The 19,231-nt window shown below is 39.8% G+C and overlaps 2 protein-coding genes across 2 annotated transcripts; both read left to right on the forward strand.

Moving 5' to 3' along the window:
* The first annotated feature begins 2,346 nt into the window (after positions 1 to 2,346).
* Positions 2,347 to 5,432, forward strand: LOC115815946 (tetraspanin-1-like). Its single transcript, XM_030778917.1, has 7 exons — positions 2,347 to 2,400; positions 3,293 to 3,508; positions 3,904 to 3,978; positions 4,270 to 4,383; positions 4,600 to 4,716; positions 4,950 to 5,042; positions 5,382 to 5,432. The coding sequence occupies exons 1-7, from the start codon at positions 2,347 to 2,349 to the stop codon at positions 5,430 to 5,432; spliced, it is 720 nt and encodes a 239-aa protein (XP_030634777.1).
* Positions 5,433 to 14,708: 9,276 nt separating this feature from the next.
* Positions 14,709 to 17,460, forward strand: LOC115815947 (tetraspanin-1-like). The gene is made up of 7 exons (XM_030778918.1): positions 14,709 to 14,777; positions 14,957 to 15,172; positions 15,611 to 15,685; positions 16,005 to 16,112; positions 16,271 to 16,396; positions 16,874 to 16,966; positions 17,410 to 17,460. The coding sequence occupies exons 1-7, from the start codon at positions 14,709 to 14,711 to the stop codon at positions 17,458 to 17,460; spliced, it is 738 nt and encodes a 245-aa protein (XP_030634778.1).
* The last annotated feature ends 1,771 nt before the right edge of the window (positions 17,461 to 19,231 follow it).

Genomic DNA, 19,231 nt, shown 5'->3' on the forward strand with positions numbered 1-19,231 from the left:
AGAGGTTGTTAATATAGCTAAGAGAATGTTTGAGTCCAAATTCACCCCAAGAAATGGAATTAAACCTTGTTCACAATAGACAACTGACAATAGCTACTGGATTGTGTGTGTGTGTGTGTGTGTGTGTGAGTATCTGTTCACGTGTGATTCGGTGTGCTGCAGTGAGCTTAATATTTGACTTTATGTGTGTGGTTTACATAGAATCCACTCTCTCTCTCAGCAAGATCATTTTGTCCTCACCAATATGACAGGTGTTTTTCTTTTAGATATTAATTATATATGTCCAAAAAGAGTAAAGAATTCTGAGTAGAACAGGTCATATCAAATGTCTAATCAAACCCATGAGAAGGAAGACAACAGAATGGATGAACTGGTTCAAATAACTCATTGTTGCTTAGTTTATGAGAAACACTAACATCTGTAGATCAGGTAATATTTTACTAAAACTTTCACTCAAACATCCCTTTACCACAGAACCCAGTTTAAAGTCCAAAGGAACAGGGCCATGGTTGTATTGTTTCGTTTTGTCAAAAAGCTTGTTGCAAAAAAAAAAAACAAAAAAAAAAAACACCGAACCATTTATTCTGCACTGAGAAATATTTAAGTCGACACTTTTAAATCTTTCACAGCCTCTGAATTCCCTGTACCTATTTCCCGCTGGTCTTATCATCTGTGACGCACAAACACAGCATTAAGGAGGGAGGTAGTAACTTGGGCTGTGAGGAAACAGGTGCAGTTTATTACTGATAACGGCTAGCGCTGAATAACTGCTACCTAATGGACTAACATCAGCTCAAGGTCAAGTCAATAAGACAGAGATACTGATCTGATCAAACCTGGTCACATGTTACTGAAGAGTTCTACAGAAGGCAATTCACAACAACCGTAGGTTAAGTGAAGACTTCTACAGAAGGCAATTCACAACAACCGTAGGTTAAGGGAAGAGTTCTACAGAAAGCAATTCACAACAACCGTAGGTTTAGAGAAGAGTTCTACAGAAGGCAATTCACAACAACCTTAGGTTAAGAGAGTAAACAGTGAATAAATGGAGATCTTCCATTCAAAAGACGACATTGACACCCTGATGATTATTGTCACTGACTGTTAAGGGTTCTTAGAGAGATGTTCATATTTGGTGATTACAGAAAGATAGAAAGAAAGAAAGAAAGAAAGAGAGAGAGAAAGAAAGACTCAAATGATTGAAGAAGTAACACATTGAGTGAGTTTGTGTGTGAGAGAGAGACAGACATACAGACAGACTAACAGAGAGAGAGAGACAGACAGACATACAGACAGACTAACAGAGAGAGAGAGAGAGAGACAGACATACAGACAGACTAACAGAGAGAGAGAGACATACAGACAGACTAACAGAGAGAGAGAGACATACAGACAGACTAACAGAGAGAGAGAGAGAGAGAGAGAGAGAGAGAGAGAGAGGGAAAAGTGAGCATTAGTGACATTGCCGTAGACTGAAAGATCACGTTTGCATGCATTTGTTCTGACGTGGTCACTTCCTGGTGAGATTATTTTGATATTTATGGCCTTTCATATTCAGAACACGATGTGAGAGAAAGACCTGTGCATAGCTATCTTTCCCATCATTACTGAACCTATAAAACTTACACAAGCACTGATCCAAAGCAAAAACGCTGCTCTGTGTTCCACTATAAAATCATCATAACACGCTGGAAACCTGTAACAGGCGGACACATACTGTTCTTAAGATGGATGTTATCTTGAATAAACTCTCTTGACTTTACTCTCACTGTGAGATATCAGTGACTCCATAAAGTGCCTGTTCTGTGTAAAGCCATAGTATGGTGGGCGCGAAGTTCAACACGCCTGTGAGAAAAAAAACAAACAAACCATGTGTTCTTTCAGTAATTCATTTCTCAGTATAATTTTAAGAAACAGTGTGTGAGTACATATACTCTGAAACCCTCCCCTACTGAGGAAGTTAAGTTCATAAATACATTTTTAAAATGTTGATGCGATCTCAGCTCCCTGTTGAACCTACAGCCTTGTGTGTGTGTGTGTGTGTGTGTGTGTGTGTGTGTGGAGTGACCTCTCACCATGCGTTAGGTGTGTCTAACTTTATCAGGTCTGACTAAATCAGATGGGGACAGAGATTCTGCCGGCTTGCTCAGAGAGTCCAGCCTGAAAATCTGACTGCCTTTTATTTGACTGCCTGAGAATCTGATTGGCTTTTATTTGACTGCCTGAGAATCTGATTGGCTTTTATTTGACTGCCTGAGAATCTGATTGGCTTTTATTTGACTGCCTGCTCAAACACTCAGTCCCTTCTTTTCCTTTTTCAGGAGGAAACAGAGGAAAAACGCCAAGATGTGTCACGCAATTCTTAAAATCATCATGTTTGTCTTCAACGGCACAATTTTTGTAAGTTGAGACCCTTTACTTCCTATAGAAAGGTGATGAAGGCGATGATGATGTAGATGATGATGATGATGATGAGGAAGAGGCGTATTAAGGGGAGGGAGAAACGGTTTTGCCATAACTCAAGTGGGTTGCGGCATATGGAATCAATCCCGTGAGAACTGTGATTTGAATTACTGTGGAAAGATTGTGACAACATCATTTCTGCATACCGTCTAAAACAAAAATACATACAGTAGGTTTAAAACGCGCAGTAAAAACTCTTTAACCTGCAAAACCCCTGAAAACTCTTAACCCCTAATAACCCCTGAAAAAAAAAACATGAACGCAAAGAAGATGTCATTCGTGAAAACGAATTGGTCGCTGGATGTATCGTAAATGAGACATTTATAGCGACTTCGTTTTCTGGTTGTTTTTCTGACAACCGAGAACACAACGCGCTTTTGCAAAGGAACGTTATTTGGTGTGAAGTATCTCGACTCTTTACCTGGTGTTAAGCATTCACTAAAACATGCTCTGCAATGGGTCCCCATAGACTGGAGACAGAAAAACACTTTTCAAAATCACAATTTGTGACATCCGAGAAGCAATCTCTGTTCTGCCGAGTTGAATCAAGTTTTTCTGATCTTGTGGTTTTGGCTCGAAGTTTTGTTATACCTGCGGCGTTAAAACAATCTTTTTTTCAGAAAGGGGTCTCGTGTTTAGTTCCCCTTTTTTACGAGCCCAACTCTGCTTCTGAATACATAGGCAGCATCTCCATGGAGACGGCTAACACACATACTGTCTTCATGAGAGAAAACTATACACTTAATACAAAAAAAAAAGTATAGTAAAGGATAAAAAGCATCCAAGAGCACAGGGTGATTCTCTCTCTCTCTCTCTCTCTCTCTCTCAGGCCGCTGGTGCTGCTATCTTGGGTGTGGGCATATGGGTGACAGTGGACAAGAGTTCTCTACTGGGAATACTGGAAGATATTGAAGGTGCGCCCCCTGAACTGAGCCAGCTGGCCAATGTAGGGTACCTGCTGATCGCCGTGGGCGCTGTGCTGGGCGTTATGGGATTCCTGGGCTGCTGCGGAGCCATCATGGAGAACAAATGCATGCTCCTGACCGTGAGTGACCTTTTGACCTCCTGACCTTTTGGGGAGTTGTCTACCTATCTATCTATCTATCTATCTATCTATCTATCTATCTAACAGTCTGCCTGTCTGTCTATCCTTACTATTAGTCCGTTAGACCTAAACTTATGCATTTACACTGGCTACAGGAATGCCTCTGATAACGCCTAGAGAAAAGAATTTGTTCTAATTTAGCACGTTTGCTAAGTTCACACTACAGTGACTGTTAATAACTAAAACATTGGTTGATTATAGCTATAAATCGTTACCATTAGAGTTCAGTGTCACTGTATACAGTTTGGACGAGCCTTTCCTTTGTGCCCCGCCCCCAGCCCCCCTCCCTCAGGCGTGTTCACTGACCTGATGTTGTGTGTCTCTCCATCTTTCAGTTCTTCATCATCATTCTCATCATCTTCATCGCAGAAGTAGCCGGAGCTATAGTGGTTTTGGTTTTCCAGCCTGTGGTGAGTACACGAACCCCATTCAGAGAGAAACTTAAAATGATAATATTACTACAGTGGAAGGACTGAACAGATTTGAAATGAACAAATTAACATAAAAAATGACTGGTATTAAAAAAAAAAAATAGTAATAAAAATTTCGTCAAATGTTAAAAAACAAACAAACAAACAAACAAACAAAAGCAAGCAGCTTCCCAGAATCACTCTAAATGATAGCTGTTTCTTTGATCCGTACACACATTATGTAGGTATAACTTTCTTCTAATAACTGAATGTGTGTTGTCACTTTCACAGGTCGGGGAACTCCTGGAAAAATTTGGTGAAGAAGTCGCAAAGACCATCGAGGAGAAATATGGCACACCGGGGGGAGAGACATTTACCAGTTCTTGGAACACCATCATGAAGGAAGTAAGTGACAGTTGAGGCCCAGAGAGGATTTTTAGGTGACATGTTTTACAAAGCAACGAAGTGAATTTAACATTGTTGATATCCTTATGTAAAATTTAGAGTTCATTTCAGAGCTGTATCACTTCTTTACCTTCCCTCTGCCTCTGCTTGTTATAGCCACTAACACTGCTCTCTCTCTCTCTCTCTCTCTCTCTCTCTCTCTCTTTTCTCTCTTAGTTCAAATGCTGTGGATACAACAACTACACTGACTTTTCATCAACACTCCCTCAACTCCCTAAGGAATGTTGTGAAATGTCAGCAGACACATGCACACGCCCTGCAGCTGAAGCTGCAGCTAAAAATGAGGTACTGAACTCTCAGTCCACACCCACATCCGCTGCATGTCCGGTTATCGCAGACAACGCTGCCTGTAGATGTGATACTGCCTACCCAGCCACAGAGTGGTGATCTTACACGTAGCTCATTGACACTGACTCTCAGCGCAGCCTTTGTAAATACGAGCCCCCCTCTCCCCTTTGCCTTCACCCTCCTTCTAAATTGTCTCTTTCTTCTTTTTTTTAATACAGGATGTGACTGGCTGTTTTAAAACTCTGCTGACCTTTATCGAGGACAATATCGTCATCATCGCAGGAGTGGCACTTGGTATCGCGGCTCTAGAGGTACAGCCGCCTGTCCTTTATGAATCAAAAATACAGAACAAAAACATGCAAAGTACACAGGAGATGTCAAACACGGTGTTGAAAGCATGGAGCTATAGCATAAAACCAAATGAGACAGTGCAGTGTGACAATAAGTCAAATGAAACAGCACAATGAGACGATAAACCAAATCTATCCCTGGCATCCCAGACCTGTTTAATTAGATTGTCTACAGTGAAATGAAAATCAACTTTGCATAACACTCAATGTTTTACATCCATTTTAACACAGGAGAAACCTTGTAGTACCACTATTCTGAATCTCATCGTGTGTGTGTGTGTGTGTGTGTGTTTATTCCAGATTGCCGCCATGATCGTTTCCATGATTCTGTACAATAAAGTTGGAAAATGATGAGAAGGTGCCCCACGAAGCCAGACTGATGTTACCATCACTGTGTGAAGATCAGTCTTCTTGTTCAATTCAGTTTTTTACCATCCGTTTACTACCAACTGTGATGAAAAAGAGGGAAAATCCTGCTTTACATATCACACATACACCTGCTCTCGCCTAGCGGACCGTAATATTCCACCTAACAGGGTAGCGATGACTTCAGCAAATTGTTTCACCACAGTCACATGTTAAAGTGTTGGTTAACAGACATCCACTGCAGTGTATGTATTTATGCCAACTCTCTTATCATTTCTCAGTCTGCATAAGGATTTTTTTTTTTTTTTTACTTTTGTTTTGTTTTGGGTTTTTTTCTTTTGCTACCAAAGATTCAAATATTCAACCAGAAATGAACTGAAGGACTAAGCTGTGCTAGGTCTGTCTGCATTTATTTTATTTTATTTTTACAGAAATCTTTCCTAATCACCATGTCGTCCTACGTTATCACGTAGGACCTGCTGAATAAGATCTACAACATCATCCACAGTCACTCTCTCTGTTCTAAGCACAAGCTGAAAACTCTGTATTGCAGAGTAGAATGACGATTTGTGCTGTAAAAAAAAAAAAAATCCACGTTTCACTCTTTCTGTGTAAATATATGATGTAAATATATTTCGCATGAAAGGAAAATATATAAAAATGTATGCTGTACCGGTTTCTATAACTGAAATATTTTGTACATATTTTATGCCAAATAAATAAATAAATAAATAAAGTCTAATGCACAGTCAACTATTTGTCTTTTTTCATTTTATTATTTTTTCAATTCATACACCCAGATAATAAATATAGCCATAGTTAATAAAAATCTTTAATCTGTGATGACTCAAAGCTATATCTCACTGAGACAAAACGCTTCCAGAACACCGTCGCTGCATCGCCAGCACTAGCTGCTTCCAATAAACCTCGAAAACAATGAAGACAGGAAGTCCTGCGGCGTTGCTATGGGCAACGCCACTGCTCTATGACGCACTGTAGCCTTCTTATACGACTAGGTGAAATTTTAGTCACAGAGTCCAAGCAACTTGTTATTCCATCAAGAAATACTGAGATGAACAACTGGATTTCTGTGTTTAAAGCGCAGTTTTGGCTTTGTTATGTGTCTTAAACTGAATGTACGTGAGGGAGACTGTTCTGGGTAACAGCAGCGGTCATCTCACAGGAAGTAATAAAACAAATGTACATTATCAGTCTCTGTGGGCAAAGATAATGTCACGGCACTAAAAATCTCCACAAAATGTGCACTGTCAATGCGGTCAGGGAACAATAATAATAATAATAATAAGAATAAGAATAAGAATAAGAATAAGAATAATAAGAATAAGAATAAAAAAATAAGAAGAAGAATAGCAATAAAAACAGAAAACAGACACGTCGAGTCAGGTGTTCTTACACACAGAGATGGGCAGTATTTCAGTAAAATGTATTTAAAATATGTATTTAATTACTTTTGAGTATTTTGTAATTTGTATTTTTCTGAATGGAAAACAATCAGATGTAATTTGTACCAAAATACTTTGAGAGATTGTGTTTTGTGTATCTAAAATAGTTAAAATACTTAATCAAATATGTCATTTTATTCTAAAATACGATAAGAACTTTCATGACCAGGCTTACTATAGGACCACTAAATACAGCCTATCACAGTCTTTGGTTAGATGCAAGTAAATCACGAGAGACACATCCGCTTGGGTCCAGCGCGCTCACTGGGAGCTGTTTGTTTTCCTTAATGACCAGTAACCCAAGGAAAGAAGCTGCTTCGGTGCTCAGCGCATACTGCCTTAAGACAGTGGTTATCAGTTCATACTGCCTTAAGACAGCAGTTATCAGTTCATACTGCCTTAAGACAGTGGTTATCAGTTCATACTGCCTTAAGACAGTGGTTATCAGTTCATACTGCCTTAAGACAGTGGTTATCAGTGCATACTGCCTTAAGACAGTGGTTATCAGTTCATACTGCCTTAAGACAGTGGTTATCAGTGCATACTGCCTTAAGACAGTGGTTATCAGTGCATACTGCCTTAAGACAGTGGTTATCAGTGCATACTGCCTTAAGACAGTGGTTATCAGTTCATACTGCCTTAAGACAGTGGTTATCAGTTCATACTGCCTTAAGACAGTGGTTATCAGTTCATACTGCCTTAAGACAGCAGTTATAAGTTCATACTGCCTTAAGACAGTGGTTATCAGTTCATACTGCCTTAAGACAGTGGTTATCAGTGCATACTGCCTTAAGACAGTGGTTATCAGTGCATACTGCCTTAAGACAGTGGTTCTCAGTTCATACTGCCTTAAGACAGTGGTTATCAGTGCATACTGCCTTAAGACAGTGGTTATCAGTGCATACTGCCTTAAGACAGTGGTTATCAGTGCATACTGCCTTAAGACAGTGGTTATCAGTTCATACTGCCTTAAGACAGTGGTTATCAGTGCATACTGCCTTAAGACAGTGGTTATCAGTTCATACTGCCTTAAGACAGTGGTTATCAGTGCATACTGCCTTAAGACAGTGGTTATCAGTGCATACTGCCTTAAGACAGTGGTTATCAGTGCATACTGCCTTAAGACAGTGGTTATCAGTTCATACTGCCTTAAGACAGTGGTTATCAGTTCATACTGCCTTAAGACAGTGGTTATCAGTGCATACTGCCTTAAGACAGTGGTTATCAGTTCATACTGCCTTAAGACAGCAGTTATAAGTTCATACTGCCTTAAGACAGTGGTTATCAGTTCATACTGCCTTAAGACAGTGGTTATCAGTGCATACTGCCTTAAGACAGTGGTTATCAGTGCATACTGCCTTAAGACAGTGGTTATCAGTGCATACTGCCTTAAGACAGTGGTTATCAGTGCATACTGCCTTAAGACAGTGGTTATCAACTCAGAGAAAGTAGTAAACCTCCCCTGGGGCCCCACTTTGTTTTAACTCTCCTGAACTCAGGACTGACACACCTGATCCCGTGGATAAATTAATCATCAAGCCCTTGATTGGCTCAATTAATGAAGAGTTAAAACAAAGACGTGCGGGGCAGTGGGCCCTGAGGTCTGGAGCTGAGAATCACTGTCTTAAAATAAAGTATGTAGTAAAATATACCATCAGATATTGCTCCCCGAATGCCATTATCGGACAGATGAATAGAGCAAATAACTGTACTCTAAAACTCGTGAATTTACTTGCTAGCTTGCTATAGTGGCATTCTAGCTAATGTCACATGCCCAGACAGCCTGGGACAGTGGCATCTTGTGGTTAGTCTTATGGAAGCCTTCATTATTAGTAAATCAGATCAACTACTTTTGTTCCTAAGGACAAAATTAATTTTGTAACACCTAAGTTTAGGCATTTTTATAGCAGGTAATCCCTTACACTAAATGTGTTGCATTTCCTCAGATGACCGCTTGTAAAGTTAGAAATCTAGGAAATTAGCATACTCCACTGTTGCAGTTATTGTAAATCGCTCCTGAAAAAGGCATCTGCTGAATGTCTAAAATGGTGTTACAGATAATTGTATTTTTGTCTTTTCAAACTGCAAAATTACTTGTATTTTAATTTAATACGTTTTCTCATACGGGTATTTTGTATTTTATTTTGATGCATTTGATGAGCAAATATTTGTAGTTTGCAACAAGATATTTTTGATGTATTTGTGCCCATCTCTGCTTACACATTGACGCTTTGTCAACAGAATTCACGTAAGTTACACGTTACAAAAAGAAACGCATGAAAAGAAATAAAAGAGCACCCTCTAGTGGTGAGAGTAAACGTCTCGGGCTTAGACTGTGATTCGTACAGTTATGCTGCTTTTCACTTTCCTGTTATGATTTAATAGGTCGGTCTTTGTATCTGTAATGCTAGAGAACACCGTCTTTTGTGTGGAAATATAGTTATGACATAACGGGCCGAGTGATAACTGTTTAGAGAGAGGACAAAAATAAAATATTGAGCACGCGGAGATTCCATGATCAAAGAAATCCTAATGGATTCGAGGGCGTCTTTCGGCTCTATTTCCGTGTGTTTCTGACTTACTTTAAGTCTGATGTAAGAGGCTGTCTGAATAAAGTGCACTTAGGGCAATTCCTGTAGGGAATGCTCTGTGACCATCTCACGAGAAACGTTTCTAACTGTCTGGGAATGAATTTAATGACGCTTTGACGGGAAATCGACCTGAAAGATTTCCGGGCTACATTTCTGTTTTCCAGGCATCTCCATGCCATGCAGGTCACAGGTGTCTATAATATCGTACACGGTAGTATTCATGTTATGTCCATGACAATTATGTCTTTATAGACATCGTTACACCCTGACGTCTGCAGGAGCAACAGTTGAAAGTGTCTGTTTTGAACGCTGGCGTGTGTGTAGCAAGTGATGGCCTACCCACGGAGGAAGACGAGGAATCGCTGTCCTCGCCTCTCTTACACATGGGCAGATTAGACACAAGACCGGAGGAGTGATTAAGGTTTTTGTTTTTTTTGTTTTTAAAAAAGAAAAAATATCGTTTATCTCAATCTGCTTTGGCTTTAAAAGATCGAGCATTAAACGAACTAAATTTCTGGAAAGTATAAAGAAAAACAGTTATGTTTGAAGAGACACTTCAATGAAAAAAATATCTGTCATCCGCTAGCACAGACCACAGTAAGCATTTTGTCCGTTGTAGATAAGACAAGACTTTACTGATCCCCAGGCGGGGAAATTTGGGAAATTACTATAGGCTTCTAACATTATAGGCTACAGGTCTGTGACTAGGGCCAAAGAGTCAAATATGCTGGTCAGTTTTCGATTTATGTTTGCTTGTGCACTCAGAATTTAATTAAAAAAAAAGTTTATACCCTGAAAGTGCTTTGGTTGTACAATGCTGACAAAAGATAGCAGTTTTTTAAAAATTTGTTTAAGTCAAGAACTTAGTTCCATCGTCGAGGTTGTTGATGAACAAGTCATTTGATTAAACCTAATAACTGAATACGTATGTGCTCAGTGTTTTATTGTTATCCTTCGTCTGACATTTCTGGGGGATTAAAGAATATATAGGCTATATACATATATCGTTGTCAAAATAAATAACACGTAAAATCTAAAACTTTTGCAATATTATTTCGAGACACTTTTTTACTATCCCATCACTTTAATAACGCTACTGCCATGACACTCATAAAGGCATAATTAGCATGGCTGTTTTTATTGCATACCGGGAAGTCGCTCTTGTGCAAGAACGCAGTCCAAAGACGGGTCAGAAAGTTAGGATCAGTGACATCTTTGCAGAGTAATGTCAGATGTAGCCACATAGACGAGTATGCCTACGTCGGCAGCGGTGGTGAAATGTATTTATCTATTTAGGCCTATTTATTTTTATCAGGTTTGGAGTGACAGACCTATCGACGCCAAGGGATCGAGGACTGCTTTTCGCCGGGAAAATAACAGAAAATATCTGTATTCAGCTTGGTGAGGCAAGAAGTTTCATTGCACGCGATATGACGACAAAGGACAGGGTTCGACTATACTGAGACACCAAAGTGCAAATAATGAAGGTTACGTGTTGCTATGGAGACCTGGAATGTTCGAAACAGCTATTAGAGTAATTAAATGATAACTGTTACAAGAATGTCCCAGAATTCTCACCAATAAGGCTATGAATTGTGGATGACAGTGGTGGAGAAGGATGTTTGGTTTCTTTTCTTTCTTTCTTTTTTTGAAGTTAATTAAAAACAATCGTTCAGATTTTTTCGTCATCGCACTCAATTAAACTTTCTACTACGATACACTGGTAGCCTACAGTAATGCGTTGTGTGGTCTCCATTTTAAACGAAAGTCCGTTATGCTGACACAAAGATGTAGTACACAATTTCATTTTCAACCAGAACTTATCCTTCTACACCTGAAATCATGTTTTTGTATGTCACCATGTGTCTGCTTTTATCCTTTCATAGCCCCCACGATGTAAATCCACTTTATTTACTCTCAAACTGAACTACACTAAAATGTCTCTGTGTTTAAAGGGATAAATTTCAGCTTTCAAATTTAAATGTTTCTTCCCTGTAAAACTCCAGAGCTGTCTATCTAAGATGTTGTGTCTGGATTTGGATACATTCAATTATTAAATTCCAGTGGCATTCATTCACAGAACATTTTAGACCAACTGAAAATGAAACGCAGACCTCACATTGGTCAGATGGGATTTGACAAGTTAGATTTAAGAGCCAGATTTAAGAATCAGATAGTTTTGTCTGAAATTTTCGTATGAAATCTGTTGCATGTTGCCATCTCATGTTGGCTTTCAAAATATGCTTTAAAAAGAAATCCTACTAAAATAAACAAAACTTTATATGTGAAATGCAGTTTGCAGATGAATTTGTGATTTGTGAAATGACAGAAACCCTGGAATGATGTATGATTTGGAAATCATTTAGGAAATGTAGGAATACAAGAGTGAATCTATCTATCTTTCTATCCATCTAGATAAACAGATATCTTTCTTTCTACCTAAACCTGACCAAATCCAGATCAAAATATCTTAAACCAAGCTTTGCTCTTCAGAATTGCTTGAGCTGAACCACTGCACTGGAACGTATGTAAAAGTCACGTAGACTTCAGATTATGTGGAGTATCCATACTCTTGTTACTTGGTTACATTGGGAGTGAGAAGCTCGGTCATTTTTAACGGCCTGCCTCATTGTGTATGCCGTGTGTCAGGGCCCCACGACCTATTCTGTCCAGCACTGTCAGGTGTAACATTATAAAATACTGATGTTACTGTTGGCCACGCCTCCTTCTTTCCCCCTGAGACTGACACGCATAAAGGCGAGGGGAAAAGATCATTACAGTATCTTTACTGAGAAAACTTTTACAGCAGGTAAGTCTCGTACTTACAACCGTACATGCTATTGATTTAACATTTACACAGGTCTGGGTAGTTACTTTGGGGTCTTTTATCTCTTATGAAAAAAAAAAAAAAAGAGCAAACAACTGGCTCAAAATCTGACCCTGTATCTCGTTTACTTTTTTTTTTTTTTTTTTTTTTTTACTGTAGACGCTTAGGGCTCTTGATGGTTTCCACACCATCGCTGTTTTTCAGAACTTTTTCAGAACTTTTGTCTCTGTGATTTTATTTTTGCTTAGAATTGAATCAATATGAACTGTAAGGTTTTGGTATGAATGTTCTAGAATTTCTTAAGACAAAAACAGACTGTGTGTAATTAGAAACACACAGTGCTGCGTCAAGCTCTTAACTGCTTTAGATGTTTTTAGACTGATTTAGTGACCTGCACATACCTGAAACGGTAATAACGTAATTTAATACGTTTAACCAAACTGTCCAATCCACAATCCACTGGCTCATTAGCATGTCTCTAATGAAACATGAATCTCACGGGGATTTACTGCCAGTTTGCCTTGTGTAATCTGGAGGTGGCATTCCAGAAAACCTCTCATGGAGTTTAACTAAACTTCCAGTTCTACGGTGGAGAAATCTTTGTTTTATAAACTGTCAGTGAAATGTCACCGCAGACGACGGTAAGAGGTCAAGTGTCACTCGAATCCCCCTGTACCGCTGTCATCCCGGTTTTTGTTTGCCGTTGTGTCTGCGATTCAGTGATGTGATGTATAGGCAGTCAGTGATTAGCCTCATGCCTGAGGGTTTGACAGCTTCAATACATTTTCCCTGTAAGATTAATGTTGTGCTTCTGCATTATAGTTCAACTGATTAATTTCCATCATTCACTGCTTACTTTCTATGCTTGTGCAGAATAAGCCGGTACAGTCAGTGAGTGCTGTTTTAACTGTAGATGAGATGTCAGACAAAAAAAAAAAAAAAAATTCGATATTTCATAAGCATAACAGAAATGAAGCCTTTTGGTGCGGCCTTTTGGGTCACGTATACACTGAACACAGTCAGTTAGTACTGGGCGTGTAGCAAAACGACAGAACAAATTGCGTGGTATCTTCTGATACAGAAAGATGTTTCAAAGTCCAGTGGATTCATTTACAGCCTCTCGGGCTGTGGTGCCTGGACAGAGCTCCAGTTACGACTTATCTCAAGCACCTACAATAATACCGAGAGACTTGGCCCATAAAAAGTACTGATGGGGAGCTGATATCATTATTAGTACGTCATCTAGTGCATAATTCATCTGCGGTTTGAATCATATGTTAGCCATGATCCGACAGGAGTAAATTCCTCAGTCATCATGAGATGGAAAGCCTTGTTATCGCTGGGCTATCATCACAGTGGCGACGCTGATAAACAGCGTCACTGTGAAAGTCATTACGTGAAAGATCGTTCCTCTGGAGAGTCAGGCGGAGTTCACGAACAGAAATATGAATAAAGGTGAACATACATTTGCAGCTTAAACGTGGTGGTTCATCGTCCACGAGGAACTTTCTAAACGCGTTAGAGGACATCGCTGTTTGCGTACGTACATCGCTACGGAGGTTTAGATTACTCAGTGGACTGGAAAGCATTGTTAACTATGCTGTCAAACATCAGTAAATGAGAGAGGGGACTTTTTTCTCACTGTCCAATCCTAACTTTCAACAGCCTGTTTACCAAAGTTCACTGTCTGTGACTTTCACACTCAGCTGTTGTTGTTGTTGCTGTTACTGTTGTTTTCTTTTTCTTTTGTCTTGTCTGCAGAAAATGACTGTTAAAAAGGTCACAAAATAAGTGTGTGGTAAAGAAAACAGAGACTTGTGTGGTACTTGGTCACTCTTTAACTAATGCGAGAGTATATCGAAGGTCGCCGTAGAGACGAGCCGTTCTGAAGAGGGTGTTTAACTCGTTTTCGCCCACGTCACATGACCTTCTGCGGACCACCTGACACTCGTGACTAGAGCTGTGTCAAGAAACAGGGTTGAAGCATCGAGTGAAATGATTCTGCGACTGATAATTAGTGTTTGTCGGGTTAGAATTATTAGACTACTTTAAGGCACAGAGGAACAAACTTAGGTGCTCCTTTTCATCTTAAATGTTGTCTGAACATCAATAAAATGAGTAACATGCGATGAGACGGCGATCTAAGGACCTATAAGGGCCTAAAAGTCGAAGTGACGCAGTTTATCCTTCGTATTCAGAAAATATGTCATTTGTAGTTTTACACTGATGGAGAGCAGCTCTACAACTTATTTTGAGACATTTCTTTTTAACTGGCAATTGGTAGCAGTGCACTTTAAATGTGAACAGAGCTTGTTTAATGAGACTGTGTGAACTGTCTTACTTTTGTTTCACAGGAGCGAAAGACAAAAAATAAACAAAGATGTGTTGCAAAGGGTGTTGCAGAGGGCTGCTGAAAGCTGTCATGTTCAGCTTTAATTTCCTTGTCTGTGTAAGTTGACACACTTTTTTTTAATAAGCTTTCTTTATTTGGTGATGATGATGATGATGATGATGAAGTACGTTACTGGCATCGCTCATTTTCTCATTCAAAAAAATTTGGCAACAGGACAAACCTTTCTGGACAAGAAAATCCACATAGCTCCTCTCTCTCTCTCTTTCTCTCCTCAGTTGGCGGGGTTTGTTGTCCTGGGTGTGGGGGTGTGGTTGGTGGTGGACAGTGAGTCTCTGTTCGGTATACTGGAACACCTTGAGGCAGCACCTCCGGAAATCTCCCAGCTGGTCTACATAGGTTACCCTCTCGTCGGTGTTGGCACCGTGCTGGTCATCATAGGATTCCTGGGATGCTGTGGAGTTATAATGGAGAGCAAGTGCATGCTCTTAACCGTGAGTGACCTCTGGAACACTGGTCTGGGATCAGTTGAAGCCTTTCATGCACCTAATGAATAGAACTGTACAGACAAAAGGGGAGCTGATTCTAGAACAGCACCCTGTACCTCAGATGTTTGATACCTTAGAGCTGTGCTCAAAATATGAAAACAATGTGCTCACCGTTTGACCTTGTTTTGACCATTTTAAAAAGAAACATACTGCAAAATGTGATGCCTGACAGACTTTCTTTCCATAAAGATCACACTACATTTTCAAATGGAAGTATTATCAGCTAACAGTACGATCACAATTAGATTTTATATTCAACTTACTGCACTAGATACTGTCTTCCTTACAGGGTGCTTTTCAAGGGAATGACAAAGGAGATGAGAGAGAAAGAAACACTGACTTTTCTGTGTTATGTGTGTGTGTGTGTGTGTCTTTGTTCTTCAGTTCTTCATCATAATGCTGTTGCTCTTCCTCGTGGAGTTGGTCGTGGCCATAATCGCCGGTCTCTTCCTTCCCCTGGTGAGTCTGCAAAAACCTGCGGCCCTATTTTGTCAAATCCCTCTTCACGTCGATGTCTTTGAGAGTCGTCAGTGAGAAAAAAAAAAAATCACATTATTTCTCCAATGGAGTGGTAAACAACATTCAAATACCTGTCATATTCAGAACCCAACAGGAAACGTCTATCCAACCAAAGGAACCATGTATAATGTTGAGCTTGACAAGAGAATGTCAGTTTTTGGTTTTGTTTGTTTGTTTTTTGTCTACTTTTAGTTTCCACACAAGCGTGAACTGTAATGTGTGTTTGCGGTCGCTCTCTCTCTCTTTTTTTTTTTTTTAGACTGGATCACTCTTTGCTCAGATTGAGGACAATGCTGTCCAGGGGATTAAAACCAACTACGGAGTGAACGACGCGTTCACCGCCACCTGGGACAACACCATGACCAACGTATGTGTCGGCCTTAGACCAGCTCAGTGTAACACAGGCAAACCGACAAAAAAAGCAGGAGCTCAATTTGTTCTCTCTCTCTCTGTTTCCCGCTCCTCTCATTGTTCATTCCAATATTGTATCTGGGGTTTTTTTTTCTCTCTCTCTCTCTCTTTTAGCTGAGGTGCTGTGGATATAACAACTACACTGACTTTGACGGATCCCCGTTTTCCATGAATGGGACTTATCCATCCCAGTGTTGTGCGGGAGTTGAGTTATGCAATGAGGACGTGGCTGCTTTATCGGTACCAGACTTGCTCTTGTGCTCTCTGCTTTCACTTCTAGTATAATTCATCATTATCTAATCATTAGCCTCATTGTCAGTAGGACTATGGCTGTGATTGAGGCTATAAACGTGTGTTGGAAAATGTTCAGGGAGCCATGTGATCTGGCACATAATGTTCAGGCATTCTAAGGACACCTCCAGAAATAGTTATACTGCACTGTGTGTGTGTGTGTGTGTGTGCGTGTGCGTGTATGCGTGTGTGTGCGTGTGTGTGATGTGTGTGTGTGTGTGTGTGTGTGTGTGTATGTATGTATGTGTGTGTGTGTGTGTGTGTGTGTGTGTGATGTGTGATGTGTGTGCGTGTGTGTGTGTATGTGTGTGTGTGTGTGTGTATGCGTGGTTGTGATGTGTGATGTGTGTGTGTGTATGTGTGTGTGTGTGTGAGTGTGCGCACATTGAGTCCTGTTTTGTCATTCATTGCTGTGTTTTGCTGTAGGATGTCCGTGGGTGTTTCCCAGCCCTGGTGACTTTCATAGAGGACAACGCCGTCATCTTCGGAGCAGTGGCGCTAGGTGTTGCCGTACTCGAGGTAAACACCGTTGACATGGTGTCAAGCCTGTTCAACCCATTCAAACCACCTTATTTCAAAACTGATTAGACATCCTACTCTGTACAGACAGACAAAAGTACAAAAAAGGCAACGTAATAATAGTAATAATAACGCATACACACACACACACACACGCACACACATACACACACACACATGCACACACATACACACACACGCACACACACACATACAGTACATACAGTGAGGCAACTCTTAAGTAACAGAACATAATAATAATAACAATAATAATAATAATAATAATAAGTTTATATAGAGCCCAATATCACCATTTACCGTCTCAAAGGGCTTTACATGTCTAGAACAAAGTCATATAGGTTAACTGTGCCAAAACGCTTTTCCTTACGAAATGTCACATTCTCACGTGCTTCTTCAAACGCGTCACTTTGTCACGGTTTCAGATTGCTGCCATGATAGCCTCCATGATCGTGTACAAAGGCATCCGCAATTAACAGACGGATCAAGAGACTCTGCAGCAGAACTGCAAGGAAAGGAGTGTGAAAACTCAGCACCTCATCACATTCAAAAACTACTGCACATGTAAAGTTATAAAAACGTATTAAAAAGACTCGAGTAAACACAGTGCACTTTATTGTCGTTTTTATATGTGTCTTTTTTGTGTGTTGTCTTTAGTCAGCGTATTTTACCCCTCAGGGTTATTGCGCTTGTATTTGCTTATGAGCTGAATTTGATTAATTTATTCATTGTTGATTTTGCCGTTTTAATTGTCTTGATAGCTCTTCTTCCATTTGTTTAAGACATGCTGTTTTGTTTTCCTCCACATATTGTCTTGATTATATTTGTTCTTGTTTATTTTTAAAATAATTTCAGCTACCATTCAGACTGTCACCAGTCCCAAGCTATTCGGGACCTAAGTAACCTTTGTTCCTGAAATACAGGAGACAGGAATTATTAGACTTTAAAGCAATGTGTTGCTGTCCCAACGGATGTCAATGAGCAATATTTCATTCATTTCAAAGTGCTTTTAGGTCATCGTCTGTGTGTTGTATGTAAAACTATAATAAAACTAAAATACAAAATACATATTCACATTCTCTTCTGTTTTCAAAATATGCATTTCTGTCGTTTATTGAAACACACAAACATAGAGAGACAGAGAGAGAGAGAGAGAGAGAGAGAGGGGGGGGGGGGGGGCAGGGAGGGAGAGAGAGAGAGAGAGAGAGAGAAAGAGAGAGGGGGGGGGGGGGGTAGCGCACAGGCTGTATTGTGGTCGACAAACAACTGTGCGTTTACCAGTGGTTTGGTAATAGCAGCTGCTATTAGTGAAACATGACCAAATTAGTTTAGCCTAAGGTTAAAGCTGAAATCATTGTAATCTCTCGAGAGTGAGAGAGATAGAATCGTACTGAATATCAGTTTACACTAGCGGCTTACAAAACCTTTCGCTTTTAGAGACAACTACACAGACATAAAACACCCAACTGGCCGGGTTCGTTAAGTGAGCATATGGGATCATTTGTCACGTACCTAGAGAGCTATCCTTTTAATGCAACGCTGCTTTTTCCTATGGGTTAAAATGATATCGTGAATAGAGTTTCTCGACATTGCAAAGCTCTACTTACCACTACCTTCAAAACGCAGTTCTAAGTAAAGTAACATCATAATGAAAGGTTCGATGTCATCGTCAGCCCGCTATGGGAAACGTTCTTAATCCATAAATTCCGCCATAACAACTCCCAGACAACACATCGATACCATTTGTCATTCTGATATAAAAATCAGACTTGCTTTAAGAAAGCCACGAAAACGCTACGGACCCCGGAGGTAAACACTGGTCTCGGCCAAACAGGCTATATTTTGACAGTTAGCCTAATCATAAGTAGTCAGCTTATGCTATCAGAGAAATGAATGCAAGTTTTTGATTAAACAAAGCAACCAAGAAGCACTAAATGTGCTCCTTATTTTTAGCATTCGTATTATTCGTGAATGTAAAAAATAAATAAACAAACAAGTACATAGGTGGACAGTAATAGACAGATATGAACAGTATGTTAGGAGCACTTCAGTGATACTAGCTGGGATAGCTGGATTTCGTTATGTAACATTTGCCAAAATAGCTAGCCTAGGCTAAAATTCAAAACCGTTGACTACCGTAGTTTTTGCCAAGTGTATCCTCATAGACTGATGCAAACGGACGTTCATATTTCAACTAATGCACCTGTAATGGATTAATTAATTGTTTGCTGATATTCTTTAGTGTCG

This window comes from Chanos chanos, chromosome 7 (genome assembly GCF_902362185.1).
Source record: "Chanos chanos chromosome 7, fChaCha1.1, whole genome shotgun sequence".
NCBI classification, from domain to species: Eukaryota; Metazoa; Chordata; class Actinopteri; order Gonorynchiformes; family Chanidae; genus Chanos; species Chanos chanos.